The 21,642-nt window shown below is 47.3% G+C and overlaps 1 protein-coding gene across 5 annotated transcripts in view; it reads left to right on the top strand.

Annotated features, from left to right (window-relative positions):
- FRMD4B (FERM domain containing 4B) overlaps positions 1-20,309 on the top strand; it is a 91,389-nt gene extending 71,080 nt beyond the window's left edge. For 4 of the 5 annotated variants that reach the window (XM_059856797.1, XM_059856795.1, XM_059856794.1 and 1 more), the window contains 12 exons: positions 5,814-5,890; positions 6,288-6,426; positions 6,909-7,050; positions 7,182-7,315; positions 7,405-7,524; positions 8,749-8,977; positions 11,627-11,683; positions 13,138-13,285; positions 14,394-14,519; positions 15,585-16,390; positions 16,945-17,077; positions 18,591-20,309. In XM_059856797.1, coding sequence (XP_059712780.1) covers positions 5,814-5,890; positions 6,288-6,426; positions 6,909-7,050; positions 7,182-7,315; positions 7,405-7,524; positions 8,749-8,977; positions 11,627-11,683; positions 13,138-13,285; positions 14,394-14,519; positions 15,585-16,390; positions 16,945-17,077; positions 18,591-18,711 — 2,232 coding nt within the window. In that variant the 3' untranslated portion in view covers positions 18,712-20,309. The remainder of the gene's footprint in view (positions 1-5,813; positions 5,891-6,287; positions 6,427-6,908; positions 7,051-7,181; positions 7,316-7,404; positions 7,525-8,748; positions 8,978-11,626; positions 11,684-13,137; positions 13,286-14,393; positions 14,520-15,584; positions 16,391-16,944; positions 17,078-18,590) is intronic. The other variant, XM_059856796.1, reaches the window with a different exon arrangement.
- The last annotated feature ends 1,333 nt before the right edge of the window (positions 20,310-21,642 follow it).

Below are 21,642 nucleotides of genomic sequence, written 5' to 3'. Positions count from 1 at the left end.
CAGAATAGATCTCCCTTTATCTCTACCCCATTCTTCTCACTGGTGAGATAAACAATGTAAGTCTTGTTAATGGAGGGTGTATTAAGGCATGAGTTGAGTTTATTCTGCGTTCAGCCAATATGTGAGGATCCTCTGAGGGCTGCAGAAGGCAGCTTGCTGGCTCTTTGACTTGTTCTCCCACTTCATTGTGTTACTGTGGGCGACTCCCTCGTGATAAATTAACTCTCTTATCTGAAGAGAAGAACTAATCTTGCTGTGGTGGTTCAAATGTCCAAGAATATAGTTTCTACTGCTTGATGTCTTGACTGCATTGTGTTCTCAGAAGTGTTTTTGTTAGCATGTACTCGTTTTGAATTGGAGAATGTTTATCACAGAATTATGTGGGCTGGAAGGAACCTGAAAGATCATCTCATTTCAACCCTCCTGTCATGTCAGAGACACCTTCCACTATCCCAGGGTGCTCCAAGCCCCGACCAACCTGGCCTTGGACACTCCAGGGATCCAGGGGCAGCCACGTCTTCTCTGGGTACCTTGTGCCAGTGCCTCAGCACCTTCACAATATCGCTGGCTGGATTTAACACTTTCAGGGCTTTAGCTTTCCAAACCAGACCCCTGGCTGCTCAGAGAATTTCTCTGTATTTCTCCCTCCCTCTGTAGGGGTCTTTTTGTGACTGAGTTTGTCCAGGAGCTCTTTGTTCATCCTTGCAGGTGTCCTGACACTTTTTCATTACTTTGTCTTTGTTGGGATTTATTGCTCCTGAGCTGTGAGGAGGAGGTATCATGATACTTCTTTCTTAATTCAACATATGCTGAGAGTTGATGCTGAAAGCTTTCCCTTGCAGAACATTTACTTCATGTAAATTTGCTGTCCTGCTTTGCTGAATAGTTCAGAACACAGCAGCATTGGAACAGCCTTCTCAGCAGGCAGCTCTAATTAGGCAGAGATTTATTTTATGGTGTTTATTTCTCACCAAGCCATTGATTTAGATAGAAGATACTAAGCTCACATAATTACTAAAAAAAACACAGGTTTTTTATGAGGCTACTCTGAAATTCAGATCTTTCCAGATGTGCAAAAAGTTGCTTGAACGTCACCTGCTGTAAAACACAAATGTTGTGGGGTATTTTGATGTTGAGACATCTCTCAGTCTTATGATGCCAGTGCTAGTGAGGACCAGGCACAAAAGCATCATAAGGTATTAAAAGATACATGATTGAAAAGGTTTTTAGAGGACTGGTTTAATATTTAAGGGATGAAGGATGCCTGCAGGTGATCTCTGCCAAGTTACGCTGGCACAGGTGGGAGCTGTCTGCCTCCTTCCCTCAGAAGTTGCTGCAGGTGGGGCAGTTTGGCTCTGCTGCCATCTCCTCAGGTGCCTCCCTCCATGGGCAGGCCCAGCAGCAGTGAAGCACAGGATTCCAGCTGAAGGCAGGGTGCCAGACAGCTGAGTGCAGTGGAGGGGCTGAAACGCAGCCTGCTCCCAGCGCTGCTGCCAGGGTGGTAATTTCCCTCATCGGGTGGGGTGCATTCCTGTGGGCAGAAATCTTTTATGTTTCCTTGCTCTGAATTGCCAGATTTGTCTGCAGATTGCTGTTCCCAGCCAGTTCCTGAGGTGCTGGTTGCTGAGCCTCCTTGCAGGCACTGCACGTACCACGAGGTGCTTTGTAAGTGCTTCCCCAGGGAAAGGTTGCTGCAAACACTGTGGCATGGCTTGCACTTCCATGCTGACCTTACCCAAAGACCCTTTGGGTGGAAAGCCTGAGATTTGGGTCATTTAGCTCTTGGTCAGAGTTTGTCACTAACCTTGGGAACAGTTCTGGCCACGGTGGGCTGGTGCAGCAGCATGTGGCCACACAGCCCCTGCACTCAGCTGCTCTCCACATTTACACCTGGTTGCAGAAAGAAACTTTGTAAAAAGTACTAAAATATTGGTTTTTAAACAAAATCCATCAGGCTCACAGCAGTACTGAGCCAGAAGCCTGAGCAGCTCTCCTGCATGCACGTGTCTTTGGGCAGGGTCTCTGCCAGCTCCTGCCTGCAATCCTGACAGGGCCGTTCCTCTGAGCCAGTTTGCTCCTGCTGTCAGGCCAGGACAAACTTGCATTTTATTCAAAACTGGATGCAAGATCAGCCAGGTGAAAAACCAGCTGCTGCTTTTAAGGTGTTTCAGCACTTAGGCATGCCATGTCTCCTTGGATTGCCTTAGACTATCATGGTTCTTTTTGTGCAGGAGAGAGAGGGCGATTCCTTTTTGTTCAGTGCTCCCTGGTATCTGGAATTGAATCACAGCAGAAATACAGGGAAGCCTAAACTCGTGGGCTGGAGAAGCAGCAGCTGGATGGTAGGAGTCTGGCTGGTGCACAGAGGTGCCTGGGTAATGAGATGTGATCAGAGCTGTGCCTCCGCCTTCTACCAAAAAAATAAAAAAAAAAAAATCAGAAAAACAACCTTGACCAGGCCAAGTTCTACTCAGAGTCAGACAGGCAGCCCCTGGGATGCTCAGTAGTTTTCAGGAGCATTTAAGGATCTGACAACCTACATGGATGGGGAAGGCTATTAAGAAAACATTAATTAGCTCAGGTGGACTTAATCATCTGGTTAAAGGGAACATACATTGCAAAACTTCCACAAAAACATTTTAATTATTCCTAATTGTTCTTCCAGCCCTCAAAAACCAGTTCCAGATTTCCATATTTTTTTAACCACTCTTTTGTCTTTAAATATGCATTTAGTTTAGGTAAGATTGAAATTAGGAATTATTTAGGAACATGTCTGTACAGGATAGAGACTATTTGAAGGGAGCAGGATATCTTTAGAGCACTGACTGCTTCCTGAGTGTTCCCTTTTGACCACGAGTTAGAAAAATTTCAGCTGAATAAAGTTATTACTTTATTGTTTTGTCCTTTTTTGTATTAAATCCATTTTTCCCTCTTCATGAATCCAAGTGTGTTAGGCAGGAAAGTGCAATACTTTCATTCAGGATTATTTTTATTTGCATCTGTGTAAATACTACTGGCTCACAACCTACTCTGAAGCTGTTCATTTAATCACCAGCCTTTTTTACAAGGACCTGAGTTAGGAGGGTTTGTCAGATGAGGTGATAGCTAAGGAGCTTATATTGTTCTTCATTGAGATAGTTTGAGGACAGGGCACTTTTAGTCTTCAAGAGCAAAGATGTGTCTTGGGTACAAGGCCAATTCCCATCTCTGCTGCTGTGGAGCAGCAGAGGGGGGAGCTGCAGTTCTCCCAGACTTTGGGCAAGGAGGCAGAGATATCTTTGTGCTGAATGTACCCAGCTGCGAATGCTTGGGGCGCCCGTCAGCTCCTTTTGGGCTGGGATGGATCTCACAGGGTGGGGAGGAAATGGAGCAAAGCTCTACCCACATCCTGAGGCAGTTCCATGCAGGTTTTCTTAAAAATGGAAACGCCTTTTCTTTTTTTTTTTTTTTCCCCTCTCGGCACTGGAAGTGATCCTGGTGTCGGATTTAAACAGACCCCCGTGTCCCTCTGCCAGGGCAGGAGGCTGCTCCAGGTGCTGGGGCTGCTGCGTTTTGCCCTCCTGCCAAACGCGACCCTCCTCACCTTGGGACAGGTGCTCCGTTTTCCCGCAACCCTTAGGAATGTCGAGCGCATCCGGAGGGGAAAAACCCAAAGGAAGTGATAAAGGGGACGGGGAATCATCCCCCGCCACGATAAGAGGCGCAGCGAGGCAGTTTTTTTTCCAGAGGTCATGTTTGAAGCACGCCCATGGTTTTTACGAGCGTGGGAGCGGGCGGCCGGGAACGCCGGGATGATGCTTCTGGTTGAACCTGCTGCCTCTGGGTGTGAGTCAGGGCTGGCGGGGCCGGGACACGGCACCGCGGGGACCCCGGCTAGCCCCCACGGCCCTGGCCCCCACAGGCACCCGGGGGGCTCCAAGGGGGGCAGCCCCTCGGTAGAATCCTCCTTGTTCGCTCCGCTGTTGGGTTTTCCCTTTATTGGGGGAAAGGGGTGTGGGAGGCGCGGCAGCGGAGCGGGTGGGTGGTGATGTCAGGCGTGTGTCAGCAGTGGGAGGCGAAGCTGCCGAAGCAGAGCGGCAGCACGGAGGGACAGAGGGACAGAGGGACGGCACGGCTGTGCCCTGCCCATGCCGCCCCTGACACTGCCCGGCGGGGCCGGGATGCCGGGATCGGGGCTGCGGCCAGGTGAGTGCGGGACGCGGGGAGGCAGCCGGGGCTGTGCCGGGATCCCGGCTGGGATCACTGCTGGAGCACCCACGGGCACCTATTGCTCAATGTCCTGGCAGGCTGCTTGGGTTGTTTCCTTTGGTGTTTTTGTAAATGTATTTATTTTCAAAGTTCAGTGCGGAGTTGTAAGGAGGTGTTTCTGACAGCGGTGTGCCTGGGCAGGAGGGCTGTGAGACAAACAGAAACTTATTTAAGCAGCAGAGGGAAACTTCCACAATCGGGGAGAAAATTATTTATTAATTCTAGTAAATTGCATTTCCACTTGGCTTCACTTTTTCTATGGTAGGTTCTAATAGGCAGTTGTAGTCCTCTGAAAGTTTTAATTAAACAGAGGCAGAGGCTGCTGAAAGAGCCACTTTTCCCCGAAACACAAATGTGCTGGGCTATGTTTCATTGTGTTACAAATGCTTCAGATGCATCACAGCCTGATACGTCATTTTTTACAAAACCTGAAGTGTTTCTGTACTGGGAGGTAGCATGGCATGTCAGGTTTTGGCAAAGGCCAGCAGGAATGTTGTGTGTCCTGGGGGTTTCTGGTGTGGTGGCTGCACCCTTGGAGGCTTTGGAAAAGCTCCAGTGGGGGAAGGAGGGAGTTGCTGTGAGGGCCTGGGTGCTGTGGCTGGATCCCTGGGGTCCAGGGCTGATCTCTCACTGAGCCCTGTCCCTGCCTGCCCAGTACTTCCATGTGGGCTGCAGCTCTGGAAAGCAGCTGATGTAAACTCCACCGTGCTGCTCCGCCTCTGCAGCCCTTCATGGTCAGGGGGACATCCCTGGGGACACTATGGGGGTCCCCATGTGCATCCAGGCACTGCTGGAGGAGGGGGCAGGAGGTGGTGCTGCTGAAACCTGGCGAGGCTGGACTGGGAAGAGGCAGCCCCTGATGGCTCATCTCCAGGGGGATGAACAGGGCTGGTGCTGCTGCGAAAGGAGAGCGAATTCAGATGAAATTCTGATCCCACGAGTGCAGCTGCCAAGCCCCAACTGACTTTGATCTCTTCTCCCAGCTGGCACTTTGCAGGAAATATGTGGGTTTCTAGCAGGAGGATGTGCTGGGGGTGGCTTCCTCCTGTAGCTGCTGTTGTTCTGTACATGCTGTACCTCTGCTCCCAAGTGTCTCACTGGATGTCTCACACAGTGTCTTCACAAGAGAAAGGTCTTGGTTTTTCCAAGCTGCTGCCATTTCCTGGGGATGTTCTGACTCAGGGAAGTAGGACTATAGTTGTCTGTACAATTACTTGTAAAGAGATTTTTGCATTTAATCAGAGAGAAAATTACTTTAGCTGCCCTGCCAAGAGCTCTGGGAACTTCTGGCAGTGAAATTAAATGTGCTATTGATGGAGGCAGATGTTGTCACTGGCAAAATCCTCAATTTGCAACACATTGTCTATAAGAGTGTGAAATTACTGGAGGGGGCATCCTATACTTATGTGCTTCTTTTAATTGGTGTTATGAATGTAGTTACTGCTCAGTCCATGCCATAGCTGAGGATACACAGGAATTGTAATTCACTGAAATTATATCACCTTGGGGTGAGAGGTTTGGGGATTTAGTGACCATGTTCTGCTTCTCTCTCCCAATTCTCCCAGCTCTTTCAATGGAAACAGCTGGAAAATCTGTATTTCCGTGAGAAGAAGTTTGCTGTGGAGGTACACGATCCCCGCAGGTGAGGCTGAGGAGGTTCTGCCATCGGGGTTGATCTTTGCCCACAGAGGGAACTCATCATCACCTGTTGGTGGGTGGGGGGGAGGTGCCTCAGAGCTAACCCTTGAGTTTACTCTGGGCTTTGGGACTGATCCTGATCCAGCGTTTGGTGGGGCAGACTGGGGCTGTCACAGCTCTGGGTGTCCTCTCAGATTCCTGTGTCCATTCAAGGAGTTCTTGGAGCAGTGGAAAGACTGTCATGGCCAAATCTGCAGCAGCACTGGGTGATGGGATGAAGGAAAACTGAGTTTTTGCATCCCTAAAATAAAGGCTGAGCCTCACCTGGTTAGGAGAGAGGCATTGTGGACTTTAAACCTCAAAGACCTGTCTTGAAATTGCATTTCTTTTCACCTCCTCAGAATTTCAGTGTCGAGAAGGACCTTTGGTCAGAGTGGGCTGGTGGTGCAGACCTGGTATGCAAACACTTCCCTGATCAAGTCCATCTGGGTGATGGCAATCAGTCAGCACCAGTTCTACTTGGACAGGAAGCAAAGCAAAGTAAGTTATGAGGCGTTTCACTGCAAGCATGGATTTCAACACCTTTCAGCATGTTTTTCTCCATGGGTGAACTACTTTCCAGGGAGAAACTGCAAATTGTTTTTATCAGCTTTTTGAGCAGTCTCTTAGTGGTGGTATTGGTATTTGATCCATTTTAGCCTGCCTGCAGTTAAAGCCTATGGAAGTGTCATCATGGAAGAGGGAATTCCCATATCAGGGTGTCTAAGCTGCCTTTTCTTTTGTCTCCATTCCTGTGTTTGTTTTCAGAGATTTTGAGATGGGAGATGGTTCAGGTTTTGGGGGAGAGGGGAAGAGAATGCCAAACAGCCCTTGTATTCCACAAGCACCTGTGTGATGCTGTTGCTTTAGCCCTTAATTTTGTGGGAGATGATGTGTGAAATGTCATCTTCTGTGATGTGTTCTGAAGTTAATTAGAGGTAACTCAATGAGGCTGTTGGGTTTTTTTTTTTTAACTCCTTCAGGCAAAAATTCCATCAGCCAGAAGTTTGGATGATATCGCCATGGATCTGACAGAGATGGGAACTCCAAAAGTGTCAAAGCTGGTGACTTTGGAGGCCAAGAACCAGCTTATTATGGCCAGCAATGGCAGTTTGATCTCATCAGGTAATACTGCACATAAATGTGAAGTAGCCAGGTTTAATGGGGCTCATGTTTGTTAAAAGGGAAATGAGACTAGAAGACAATTTAAAATGGCTTTAACCTGGAAATCCTCTGATACATACTGTGTTTTCCAGGCTCTCAGGATTCAGAGGTGAGTGAAGAACAGAAGAAGGAGAAAATTATGGAACTAAAGAAGAAAGAGAAACTCCTTCAGGAAAAACTGCTTCAGAAAGTTGAGGAGCTGAAGAAAATCTGCCTGCGAGAGGCGGTGAGAGCTGCACCTGACACTGGGCTCGGGCAGGTGGGATCCTTTTTGTCCCTCTGGACCTTACCTGGAGCCCTCTCTGTTGTTCCCAGGAGCTGACAGGCAAGATGCCCAAGGAGTATCCCCTGGGTGCTGGAGAGGAGCCTCCCCAGGTGAGGAGGCGTGTTGGCACGGCGTTCAAGCTGGATGACAACCTGCTCCCCAGTGAGGAGGTGAGCACGGCAGCTTGTTTGCACAGAGGGCTGGGCTGGCCAGACCAGTGGCCAAAGCCTCTTGTGGATAATCCAGCTCTTCCCTGGGGGTTTTAAGAGGAGGCAGCTGGGGCAGTTGCTTGTGTGGAGTGGGAAATTTTGGTGGATTCTGCCCTTCTTTCAGCCACGCTTTGAACTGACCAGGAAACTGGCTGTTTCTAAAGGCCTTAAGTTCACCCAGCCTGAACCCCTGCATGAATTTTAATGGATATTTTGCTGCTAGTTAGAGAAGATCAGGTGCATCATGCCATTTGGCAGCCCATGGCTTTTCTGGAGCATTGACTTGTGTCATATTGGGATGGTGTGTGAACCCAGAATGTGGCAGGGGTGTGCTCTGTCCCCCTTGCAAAATCATCTGTCTGTGAGCATAGTTTTGTGACAGGTGACAGGAGGAGGAGTTTTACCTGTGACTTAATGAAGGTTCCACCTGAGTAAAACCTCCCTGCATTGCTCAAGAAGCTAAAATGAACTTTGCTGGAAGGGACTGACTCGAGTGATAGAGTAATTCAGATGTTTGCAGTTTCTGGACACACTCCATTCCCCCTCATTCCTTGTGATATTTGTTAACAAGCTGTATCATCCAAATAAGCAGGTGTTCGGCACTTGGCATCTGCCTTTTACCAGAAACTCACTGCCCTGTCTCACAGGGCTGGTGTGCTCCTTGTCTGCAGCAAAGTGATTTTGTGGACTGCTTTAATGCTATTAAACCAAAATCCTGCTGACCAGATTTAATAACGTGCTGCTTAGCACTTCTGCAGTGCCTTTCATCTGAGCTTCTCAAACTAGTTTACAAACAATTAATTAAAGCCTGAAACTCCCTCTTACGTAGGTATGGTGATACCAATTTCCATTTTTATATTCTCTGAAGTAGGGAGAGATTTTGAATGATGTTTTCAGGGTTGTACTCATAGCAGGAGGTTTAGCAGCCCAAACTTGAATTTAAAAGTATGTGTTCAAGTTCTGGGCTTCAGAACATTGGACCTTGCCCAAGAGATCTCAAAATTGTACCCTAGTCAGAAACAAGATCTAAGACTTTCATATGCTGAGATTGTCTTGTCTATGAACTTTGGTATTTCTGTATTTTGTGCTCAAAATTTCACTTAATCACCACCATTTTTATTAATGACTTTCATTGATAATTTCTCTCTGGAGTACAGGGAAATAACTCCTCTCATGATTTTGCAGGATCCTACTTTGCAGGACTTGGAGAGCAATTTTATCATACACCAAAAGCTGGTGGAAGCTGCAAAGAAACTTGCCAGTGAGCCAGACCTCTGCAAAAATGTGAAGAAGAAAAGAAAGCAAGAGTATGCTGATGCTGTAAAAAAGCTACAAGAGATAGAAAACTCCATAAATGAATATAGAATCAAGTGTGGCAAAAAACCAACCCAGAAATCAACTCTGGCTCTACCAGGTGAGAGAATTCCCCATATTCTGATGCTAACAGGAGGGGAAAAGAGCAATTTGGCTTACTTAAAAACTTTGTTTACATCTTTTCTATATGGTTTTTATCTTCTCCAAGGCAGTTAAATAAGAAAAAGAAGATGTAACTGCTACATCTGATAGACTCAGTGCACTGGTGTAGGCTGGGGGCAGAGCAGGTCACAGTTTTAGGAGCAAGCACAGGCATGTTCCAGCACCAGGTATGGGCTGAAGGTGCTGTGCACAGAAAGGCTGGCAGCAGCACCTTGGGTGAAGCTTTTCTGATGCCTGAATTCCTGGTGTGATGAGTGCAGTTGTACATCTGAGCTGCCACATGCAACATCTCCCTCGGTGCATGCATCCTTCCCACATGCATCCCTCTCAGTTCCAGCAGAAACAGAGCAGGCAGGGTGTTCTGCAGGATGGAGGACATTGCTTCTTGATTCAAAATTCCTGATGTCCCAGAAGTCATAGGTGAACTTCAGGAGTTTATGAATGCAATTAGTAGCAAACAGATTTTTTGACTAAATCCATTTGCCACTGATGAGCACAGTAAAAGCAGATACTCTTGGCCCCTCCACTCTTAGTGTCTTTCTCCTGAGGGAAGTGAGATTCTTGCTACTTTGTTGATAATGTGTGAAAACCTCTTAGTATCCAAGCCAGTTGAAGGAGTTTTGGGTCCTTACCCCTGACACACCGTGGCATCACTGGGCTATCCATCATCACAAATGATTATTCTGAAAGGCTGATGATCAGCATTTAATGTGGCCCAGCTTGTTCCTGATTGACAGAGGGGAGGGAAACATCTGTTTTTCCAGTCCCTTGCTCACCAGTCTGGATATACTGATTGTGGAAGGTCCTGTATTACCTGGGGCACCTGGTGTGTGGTAATGACCAGGCAGGCTGGTGAGCTGAGAGCTCCATCCATCCATCCTGCCATCCATCCATCCTGCCATTGTTGTTGTTGGCAGTTTATTTCTCTGTTGTCCAAGCCAGCAGTAAGCAGCTGCATTCCCTTCCAGTGCCAGGCTCTCACCCTGCAGTGTGTATTTGTTTACCTGAAGCAGAGCTGTGCCCTGCCTCAGTAATTGATTTTTTGTGTAACCTTGTCACCATCACCAGCGGTGCTCTCGAGCTCCAGGTTTGGGTTTCAGGAAGCTGAGCAGTGATGAGTCACTTGAGTCTGTGAATTCAGGGAATTACTTGTTGGAAGTAATATGTTAAGTAGTCCCACTGATTTATTGAACCAAACCATAGCTGTTTCCATCCCAGCCCCAGGGAGAGGAGGTGAAGGACATACTGGACTGGTTCCCGTGTTCCACTTTCTCTTCCCTTTCCTCTCTCTCTAGCCCAGAGTTTCTTCCTCCTTTGCAGGGAATTGCACAGACCTGGGATTTAAATTCAGATATGTCACCATATCTGAATATGTCAGCATTGCACACCCCCCTGAATCCAGCACTGTAGCTTTAGGCTGGCTTTTTTCTTTTCCTCAGCAGGCTTTGTTTCTCCCCACACTGGGCCCAGTTCCATGTCTTACCACCCTGTGGTCAAATCCCCATTAATCTGCTCCCCTGGAGCTTTTTCCCAGTGTCAGGTTGCAAGCAGAGCTGCAGCCCATCCTCGGTGGTCTGACAGGTCCCCCCAGGGCAGGGGCCAGTCCTGATTTTTGCTGGTTTTGAACAGCTGCTCTGTTTGCTGCATTCTTGTAACCAGAGCTTTCCTGGCAGCAAACTGTGACAGCAGGAGCAGTGTACATTGCACGTGCTCGTGGTGGCTGGGGGCACCAGCAGGTGTCATACACAGAGTGGCTGCCACTCTCATTTTTTCTTGCTTCCTCTCTCTTGTGCTTGAAGATTCATGGAGGTTTTTTATCCCACCAGTGTCAGAAACAGCCTAGGAATTTAGCTGTCCATGGGTTAATTATCTCTAGTTCAGCCTCATTTCTCTGCTGCTGGTGGTCTGCTCCAAACCTGAGTGAGGAAAGGCTGTTTCTCATTGTGTAGCATCAAGGTGAGACAGGTTCAGTGAACTGCTGTGAGTGAACAACAAAATGTAAAAGAAACAAAAAATCGGTATGCCCGTGCAACAGTTCCTGTTTTCTGTGTTGCTGGAATTTGCAATACCTTGATAGAAATCAGTGGAATGATTCTGGATTGATCTTAAATTAATTGAAACAGGATCTGTGTGCTGATGAAACATTCAAAAGTGAGTGCCAAATTCTAAAAGGCTTTTTGTACCTACCTGGTGGGGTTTCAGGTGTACCTAGAGGAGATTAGCTGCTAGCAGCCAAAATCTACATGTCTGTGTAGGCTCCTGACTCCTCCTGAAGCACCAAAACACCCTGTGAGATCTGTTGGAAGTGGGGTGGAAAACACCTTTGTAAATCTTGGCCTGATTCCTGCTGCAGATTAAAAAAAGGAAAAAAAATCTCCTTTGATAGTTACCTGGGTCGCTTGCTGAACTGCAGTGAACACAGAGTGAGGATGCACCAGGACTGCCTTCAGGCTGTGGGGGCTAAAGAATAAGGATTGCAGTGCTACAAGTATCAGCTGGCTCTGAAACTCTAGAAAATAAACTGTATTAAGTTGTTTGTAAGTCGATGTTGGCTCTTTATGCTTAAAGTGATTGTTTTTATTCACAGATGATATAATTCCATCCGAGAGCAGCTCCCTGTCAGACACAACCACCTATGATGATGGTATGATGCTTATCCTTTTATTCCCCAATAAGTTTGTCCATTCAGAGATATTTCTTTGACTTAATGTCCTTTAGCATGTCCCACATCCCTGGAAGTGTTCAAGGCCAGGCTGGACAGGGCTTTGAGCAAAATCTCTTAGAGGAAGGTGTCCCTGCCCATGGCAGGGAGTTGGAATGAGATGAGCTTTAAGGTCCCTTCCAGTACAAGTCATTATATGATTCTATAGATTTGGTGGCTTTTGATGATAAATTGCTTTATAGCAGAGGAAAAAAAAAGCTACTCAGAAATGTCCTTCCTCTTAATGGGTTAGTTTTTGAAAGTTTCTGCTCTGTGAGCTGACCTGAGTCACCTTTAGAGAAGGAAGTTGGTTTTAACATGACCAACCTGCAAGCTGAGGACACTGAGTGTCAGATTCATTGTCCCTAGGGCCTGGCCTGGAACTGAAGGACTTACAAATAGGGAGAATGAGCCCAGCCCTTCTGCCCTTACAGCTGCCATAAAACTTAGAGAAAGGTGGAATAGTCACAGATACTAACGCTCTATTTACGTTTATCTGTTCCCTAGTGAGCTTGCATCTCGCATGGGTTGGTGTTTGCTCAGCTTACTCATTTCACACACACACCCACAGACACACTCACACCCTGTTCCACAAGGTGGAAAGGACTTGGCCTGCCTCTCCCTTAAACTGGATAATCATCATTTGGGGACAAACATTATCTAAATTATTACTCACTTTTCGGTTCAGGCCTGATTCTCATCTCAGTTTGTCCCCGTTTTAGACTTGTACAAACCAGGTGGTGCTATAAAATGGATTTGCACCTGATTCCTGCTTGTACAAGTAGAAGTGGAGCCAGGCTTGTGAAGGGGTTTTCTGTGATGCTTGTCCTGCATTTATATGTATTAGTTGGAGTTTCCTGTTGGCTCTGTCGGGACCTGGTTGTGCCCTAAGCAAAGTGAGAACAAGGATCAAACCAGCATCTTCCCAATTGCCTTCAGCCAAATGTCTGTCAGTTGTCTTTGCTCATTCAGTTGCTTTTGAAGTCAGTCTCTTTTAGGTTGTGTTTCAAAACTAATTCTTAAAATGTCATTTTCAAGAGCTGGAAGGTGAGGGAGAGGAACTGGCCTTTGCAGAGGCTGAGCTTGTCTGCTTGGCTCTGGAAAGGATTGCTCTGCAAACAGATGTTTTCCCAGGAAGTTGCATTCTGTGATCTGGCACAGCCCCAAGTTGGGTGTAGTCTCCATAGGAGTCAGTGCTGCTGGGATCTGCAGGAGCCTCCTCAATGTCCTGTCTGTGTGGTGAGAGCTCAGTGCAGGCAGGAAATCTTTTCTAGATCCTTAGCTCCTGTCATTGTCTCTGTACTGCAAAGTGCTTCTCCTTAGGGGCCACAGATTTTCACACAGGGCAAAAATATCACAGAATTTGCTCTAACAAAGTGCATATTCCTTTCCAACAGTCACTGAATCACTTCCTGCAGCAGCACAGAGACCCAGCTCTGCACAGCTTTCTCCAAGACTTCCCCCACCAAAATCCCTTGGCGTGGAGAGAATTCATCTCAGGAAGTCATCCATAAACGAGCAGCTCTTGGAAAGCAGACACTCCAGGTAGGCAGATCTCACTGCTGCTGCACTCTGCACCTGCTGGCATGAGCTGCATCCTGTCCCTGCTGAGCATTCCAGCAGAGCTCAGAGGGTGTGGGGATGGGAGCTGAATTTCCTGGCTAGGAGCAAAATTGTGTATAAGCAGTTGACCCAGTATCTCAAACCAAAGAGTAGTATAATTTTTTGTGAAGATGTTTGAGATGGGTGAGAAGTATAATAGCAAGGGCTGCATTTAAGAAGTTGTTTGTGCTGTCATTCTTTGTGTCAGTTTCTGGGGGTTTTTTCAGTGTTCATTTAACAACTTGTCATTTTCCTGATGACTGTGCTTAGTGGATTCAGGCAGCACCAAACCCTACCCATCCCTCCTGATGGTATCAGTATTTCAGCAGGTACATTATCAAAGAAGACAGGATTCATGTGAGGCCTGGTGGAGAGTTCTCTGTTTACAAGCAGAGTTACTGGGATTCAGACAGCTCCCATCATTAGTGTCAGCTGTGTCTCCAGCCCAAATCTATGGGATTTGAGCACTTTATGAGCTGGAACAGCTCCCTGGAGCACATCAAGAGCAGTAGGTTACCAGGTGATTGTGTGATCATGTCAGATCTGGTGCTAGCAGCTGTACCCAGTGTAGGGATTCCCACTGACCCTGAGATTTCTTGGACTGTCTTGTGTGAGCAGGCTGTTAAAGACACACTTAAGAATGTTTTAGAGTTTTAAGCAATGCCTTATCTTGCTTTTTTTCTCATCTGTCCCTCAAGACTAGCGGAACACTCCTCTGCATGAAGTTCAGAAGTCAGATTATAGCCATATGTACCCATGTGCTTCATTTGAAAGCCTAATTCATTTGCTTCTCTGTTACCTGCTCTGTCTCTCCTCTACAGTTCTATCCTTTGGCAGCAGCTTGTCCTGCTGCTCATCCTGTGAAGACCTCCCTTTACCCACAGGAAGGGATTGCATTTTCCTTCCTATTTAACAACTCTCTTTTTCACACATCCCCTTACATTTGTCCACCCTTCCTTTTGCATCTCCAAGACTTCAGGTGGCCGTAGTGGGTGTGCTGTGACTTGTGGGGGGACGTTTAACCTCAGTGGCTTTGTCTCCTTTGCTGCAGGGACGTGCTCTCGACGCACAGCAGCCCGTTCCGCACGCTGGAGCGGCCGGCGCCGCCGCAGGGCGGCAGGAGCATGCCCACCACCCCCGTGCTCACCCGCAACGCCTACAGCAGCAGCCACCTGCAGTAAGGGACCTGGGCTTTGGGGGCCACACCTGGCTGGGGAAGCACAAGAGTGAAAGCAAATGGTGTTAAGAGGGCAGAGGGTTTTTGTTGACTGTGTGGTTTTCCCGCAGTTGGTATCAGTATTTCAGCAGGTGCATTGTCAAAGCAGACAGAATTCATGTGAGGCCTGCTGGAGAGTTCTCTGTTTACAAGCAGAGTTACTGGGATTCAGACAGCTCCCATCATTAGTGTCAGCTGTGTCTCCAGCCCAAATCTATGGGATTTGAGCACTTTATGGACTGGAACAGCTCCCTGGAGCACATCAAGAGCAGTAGGCTTGCAGGTGATTGTGTGATCATGTCAGATCTAGTGCTAGCAGCTGTACCCAGTGTAAGGATTCCCACTGCTTTCAGAATGTTGGTTAGAGAGATTACTTTGGGAAGCCAATCCATGGTGGAGAAGGAAAGATGCTAAGAATCTAGGAATGTTAGCTCAAGGTTTGTTTGGTGGGGTAATGCAGCCTTGAGAGACAGATCCAAAGGAAACCCATCTTCCCATGTTCTGCTCCAAGCTTGTTACTTTTGTAAGCTTTTCCTTTTAGAAGGGAATGGAGATGGAGAGTTCTGATGTTTACTGATGGAGAGTTCTCTGTTTACAAACAGAGTTACTGGGATTCAGACAGCTTCCATCGTTAGTGTTGGCTGTGTGTATCTATGGCATTTGGACACTTCGAGCTAGAACAGCTCCATGGAGCACATCAATAGCAGTAGGTTTGCAGGTGATTGAGGGAGTCCTCCCGTAAATCATTACCAAATGTGTGTTTGTGACCTTAGCTCAGTGTGTCCCTGTCACAGATTAACCTTGCTCAGCCTGACAGATTATTATAAGGCAGATCTCCTGCTGTTGCAGCCAATACAAAATTCAGCCAAAACTGAGTTCTGTGCGTTGCAAATACTCTGTGTGGAAACATAAGGCAGGATTTGTGTTGTGCTTGGGCTGGGGAGGCAGCTGACCTGTCCTTGCATGCTCTGTGTGTTTATTTGTGTGAGACTTGCCTTTAACCAGCCAACATCTACGTTGTTCTAGGCCAGATGTTTCCCCACACCACTGCCGGCAGCGCAGCGGAAGCCTGGAATCCCAGACCCACCTGCTGTCCGAGGCTCCCGCTGACAAGCCAGCCTTCTCCCTCTGCAAGTCCCAGCGGAGCAGCAGCACAGAGATCCTGGACGATGGATCGTCCTACACCAGCCAGTCAAGTGCAGAGTATTACTGCGTGACACCCACTCCCAATCCCTATTACACCACTCAGACTCTGGACAACAGGACCAGGGGCCGAAGGCGCTCCAAGAAACACCACATTTCCGCTGCGAGTTCAGGAAGCATGCCAAACCTGGCCCATAAGGACGTCCGCACTGGTGTCTTCCACAAAAATCAGGAGCAGCCTTCCTCTAATTACTACATTCCTGGGTACTCCCCGTACACTGAGCCCGATGTTTATTACAACGGGGGGTATGTTTACGAGAGTGACACGGAGGGGCAGTACAGCGTGAACCCCTCGTACCGCTCATCGGCGCACTACGGGTACGAGCGGTACCGGGAATTCCGCTCCTGCCACGAGGACGAGGTGGACAGAGTCCCACACAACCCCTACGCAACCCTCAGGCTCCCCAGGAAGCAAGTAGCTAAAACGGAGCACATAACCAAAAACATTCACAAGGCCTTAGTAGCAGAGCATCTCCGGGGCTGGTACCAGCGAGCCTCCAGCCAGAAGGAGCAGGGTCACAGCCTGCAGGCAGGCTTTGAGTCTGACAGAGGATCTCAGAGGAGTTTGGGCTTTGCTGCTCTGCAGACGCCGTGCTCGCCCAGCAGTCGGGTGTCATCTTTCTCTTCGGGTAATGTCTGATTTCATCCGTGCCCAGTGTTTTTGTAAGTCCCCGCTGTGCTGTCAGCTCTGTCCCCTGTCACTGACTCAGTGAAGTCAGCAGAGCTCAGTCAGGCCAGAGCTCTGTCCTGAAATGTGGATGAGGAGCCAAGTAGGATCTTGGTCTGTTCTTGGAAGGAAAGTCTTGCTTGTTATCTTCTCCTAAGGGTAAATCAGCCTTTTGCTCTTTGTGTAAGCATAGTAACCCAGAGAAGGACAAAGAGCATTTGAGTTTGACAGGTATATTTAGCAACTAGAAGCAGTGTACAAAGCTTCATGCCATGTAAATGCAGTGGCTCTGATGGCTTCCATAATACAGCCCAGTGAGCATCACTGAATGTGTCAGAAAGTGCTTTAAGAGCTCCAGAATACCACCTTTACAGGGCTTGTAAATCATATTTTGTGTTTGCATTGTCTGCCTTTGTCCTGCAAAACCCCGTAGAGATGAGAATTATCTTGTTTGTCTCAGCTGATTTAGCTGAAGAAAGGTGTAATCTTTTTTCTTAATCCTTTTTTTAAATCCAGCATCTTCTACAAACACTGCTGGGAACTGGAGAACCCCGCTTGCACTGGGACTTCCAGACTACGATACGTTGTCTCATTCCTCCTATGCCAGCTGTTATGGGAATGTTTATGGCAACCTTCCTTTGCAGAGCAGGTGAGTAGAATATATGAAGGTTTTCTGCCCTTCCTCTTGCATGCCACAGGCTCTTAAACATTCTGAGCAAATCAGCTTGATTTCAAAGAGCCAGGGTGAAGAGTATTTATAAAATCGGTGTGGTGAGGGCAGTTTTCTCTGTGGAGCAGATGAGCTGTACCACCACTAACTGTACCCCAGCAGTGAAGGAAATGGGAGCAGTCACAGTGAAGGATCAACTCCCTGGTTGCACAACTTTTTGCTGTGGCTGATGCAGGACAATCAAACATCCTGCACTCCCTGGTAGCTGTGATGCTCTGGGCAGTGTTGCAGGCAGAGCTCACAGTGAGCCCAGTCCCTCTGGTGGGGAGAGCTCTCCTGAACCCATCAGCAATTTCCCAGGACACAGTCCTGTTGGGTTCCTGAAGCTGTAGTGCTTGTGCTGATAAACTTTTGGAAAAACAAGGAGAGGAAACACCTCTCCATCCTCATGTCTGAGGTGGTGCCACCTCTGCCAAGTGCATCTCCCTTGGCAGAGCTGAACCTGGGAGCCATGGGGGATGTGATGCTGTTGGCAGACACCCCCTGCTTGTGGGGGCTCTCCCCAGGGCTGCAGAGAGCCCAGGCTCTGCTTGGTCCTTGCAGGAAATCCTGCTGCTCTCGCTGCTTCTGCAGGGCATTTTGGATGTGTCCCCCCCACTGCAGAGCACTTGGCTGTGAGGACAGAAAGCTCCTGCCCTGGGGAATGACTCTGCCCCCACAAATGCCATCACATTTAAACACACTTATGCTCAGTGTAATAAGTACCCCACGTGTGCCTCCTGCTTTGTGGGTTGCAGTTTATGCTTGCTGCCAGACCGACTTGTGTGAAAATACTGAATTTTTAATTCTGTTTGTTTTAAAATAAATGAAAGTGTAAGGGAATACATAAAAGCTGCTGCTAGATCTTTTTTTTTTTTTCTTAGTGCTATGGGCTGTTTTACTGAAGTGATTTAAAATATCTATGGCAACAGTGTTTAAAAATACTGTTTCTACTAATTTTTAAATTTCTCATAATTGAGTTTTGAAAATTCTGCTTGTATTAGCAGATTTATCTAAATGAGGTTCATTAGCTATTAATTTTCCACACTCTGAATCACTTGTCTGATTGTTCATCTGCTTTATTTTCTACTTTAATATGATCATGGCAAACAAGCAATCAGTACACCCAACAGTCTTGAGAGAGCTCAAGGCCAGGTTGGATGGGGCTTGGAGCAACCTGGTGTAGTGGAAGGTGTCCCTGCCCAGGGAGGGATGTTGGAACAAGGTGAGCTTTCAAGTCCCTCCCAGCCAAACCAGTCTGTGATACTATGACAGTTTTGAGCAGCTGAGATTGCTCTTGCACACAACTTTACTGATTACAGCCCAAAAAATGGGTTTGTGCTTGGAGGCTAACTCAAAATAACCAGCATAACTTTGAGCCCAAGGGAGGTGCATGGATTCAAGGGCCTGGGGAGGACCCTCAGCTGATCCTGGTGCCGTGTCTGTGTTGCAGGACCTACGTGGAGCCGAGCCAGCTGGGAGGGGACGAGGAGGATGGCTTGGAGGCAGAGCTGCCCAGCAGTGAGCAGAGGCTGTTCTGGCACGAGGACTCCAAGCCTGGGACGCTGGTGTAGCCCCCGTGCAGCCCCTCACTCACTCCTACCCCTGCGTGCCTTGCACAGAACTCCGGGGCCCACCTCGGGTGGAACTTGCAAAAGGAACAAAAAGAGGAAGAAGGCTGTTTGTTCTGCTGGGAAAGGTGGAGTTCAGCATGAAGAGGGACTGTAGCAAACTGACCAAGTCCTACCACCAATGGCGTTTCTTTGTGAATCCATACAGCCCAGGGCAAGCCACAGTTCATCTATGACCAGATGCAGCACTTGGTTGAAATATTTATATATAGCAAGCACTTTTTGGGAAGATTGGAAGGTGTTGAAGGCAAACCTCAGAGGAAAAAAAAAAAATGTGAAAAGGAGACTCTTATGGAAAAACCAGGAATTATAAGAGCACAAGTCTGATGTCTGAAAGAAGAAGAAAAAAATGAAAATTTATTCTGCCATGGCTTATGAGGACCTGGAAGAGGTTTCATAGGCTTATGAAGGATAGATCTGTGTGTGTGAGTGAGGCAAGGGGTGACTGAATCAGTGTTGGAACATTACTTGAAGAAAGGCTGGAGTTTTTTTATTATGGAGGTTTGAATGAGTCTGTCCAGTTTTTGGGGTGTTGTTAAGAGTGTTTGTTAGCACCACAAGCAAGTTCTGGAAAGAAAAAAAAATTGCTGACACATACATCATGTAAAACTAATAGCTAGTTTTGGATTTGGAAACAGAATCAGTGAACTTTGAATTCTCTTTTCCATGATAAAACATAATTAATAACGGCCCATTTAATGACCTTTCCATGGAACAACCTCACTGTGTGGAGGAGTAGGCAAATTTTCCCCGTGGCTGCACGGTGACCCCTGTTCAGCGGTGACAGTGACACGTTGCTGTGCCCCAGTGGGTCAAGGATCCACAGTGGGGAGCCCCAGGGAACAATTTGGGAGCAGTGGCCAGTATTTTAAGGTGGATGCAAACACAAACAGCCAAGTGGGTGCCTTAAAATGAGGGGCATTAGGATTGTACCGCGGGTCACCTGAAACTGCCAGGTGCGTTGCAGAGTCACTGAGTGACAGAACAGCGTTTTCACAGAACCATTTGTGTAGGGAAAAAAACCACGTGACTGCAGTCTTGATTTAAGAGGGATAAACCTACCTCAGGTCATCCATCTGTAGGAACAAACTGGCACGGGGTTATCGTGCCTGATTCCTGATGACTCGTCTGCATATGGTAAAATCTCTCTGTTTCTCAGCTGTGCTGTGCTTCAGGATTCCAGAAATGGTGCTCTTTTGTTCTTTTATACAGAAGATTAGTTACTCCTTGTTCATATTGTGAATAGAAAGGTTTCTGATACACTTTTTTGACATTTTTTACCAGTATTCCAGAGCATGTAATATATACAGAAGGACTCACTTGTTAAGCTGGTACTTAGTTGTTTGTATTATTAGAGTCGCAATTTGGAATTAAACGAACAAAAACAAAATAAAAAATAACTTATTTCCTTGGTTTTGCATATTTGTATAGCCTTCTAGAAATGCGAAAGCTCTTTTTGCTTATTCTTTTACTACTCCTGAATTTTTTAGACCTATTATTTTGTATAGGTCAATAAACTAAAAAGTGTGCTACCAAAACCACTTCAGCATTCCCTCCTGTTTCTCCTTGAGTGCTTGGGAAAGTGCAGTGTCTGTTATTTCAGGGCTTTGAAGTAAATCACCGTGCTCTGATTTCTTTTGGCCTGTGGTGTTGGCTGGGGTGCAGAGGGTCAGTGGTCTCCTCTGAAGGAAGGTTGGCCTCAGGCAGGCCAGAGATCCCAAAACATCAGAATATCAGGTCAGAATTCCTGCTTCTCCATCAGCTGTGCTGAGGGAGCCAGGCTGGCCTCTCTCAGCATCCCTCCAGTGATACAGACACAGAGGTGTCCTTGTGTTGTTGAGAATGCTTCTCGCTCATCTGTCCTTGCACTTAGGAATTGCCACAGCCTTTCTCATTGGGAATGTGGCTTTTAGGGTTTGTGTTGCTCAAGTGCTGGGTCCTCTTAGGAGTTGGTGCCTCAGAGACACCCACCTGTCTGTAAGGGTGACTTGGGTTTCAGATCTGCAACTGCTTCTGCACCCTTGTCACCCAGTAGTTGAGGTTATTCAGTTTTACTCTCTTCAGAGTTGTCATTCCCTGCTTTTTGAGGTGTCCATAAACTTCACAACCACCACTGAATTTCATTCTTTTTTCCAGGTTGCTGGTGAAAATAGGTGTTTAAAAAAACCTGCAGGTGTGCCCATTAAAATTACCCCCATGATGCTGTACTTTTGCATTTCTCCAAGCAGTATTTGAGGTTTGTCTGCTGGCAAGTTCTTCATGCACTGACTGCTCCCTGCTGCTACAAACCAGACCAGTGCTTTGAGCAGGAAGCTGAGTGGTCCCAAGTCCAGTTCCTCACCCAGAGCTCACGGAATTGGCACTATCAAAGCTTTTCCTGCAAAAAGGAAATGAGATGTGTAACAAGGCTTGTTCCCCATTTGAAGCTTTGTTTGCAATCCTTTGTTTTAATGCTGCACCCACAGAGTTCTGTGTTGGCTTTTGTGACAGCTTTCAGGATTTAGCTCAGCCCAACACATCCGTGTTGGCACAACCCTGGCACTCAGCCTGGCCTCCTGGCTTGCTGGGACAGAACCAGGGTGATTTTGGATGAAGTTGTTGAGAAGATGGGGATTTGAGGTGGGTTTGGGTTGAGGATGGTCTGCTATATTTGGGGGTATTGTGTATAAAACCTCTAGGGCCAGAGTTCAGAGCCTGGTTGTAGTCTCCAAGTTAGCAAGAGCCGAGCAGAGGAGCTGGAAATGGAACAGGGAGGGTGGAGCTGTAGCTCTCAAGCCCCTCTTGTCATTCTCCACATGCCTGGCTCTACAAGGGTTTTGTTTTTAGGAACTTCTATGAAGGGTGGAAATACAAAGTGAAGAAGGAAGCCCAGAA

Source organism: Haemorhous mexicanus, chromosome 11 (assembly GCF_027477595.1).
Source record: "Haemorhous mexicanus isolate bHaeMex1 chromosome 11, bHaeMex1.pri, whole genome shotgun sequence".
NCBI lineage: Eukaryota > Metazoa > Chordata > Aves > Passeriformes > Fringillidae > Haemorhous > Haemorhous mexicanus.
This window is presented reverse-complemented; position numbering and strand designations above follow the sequence as displayed.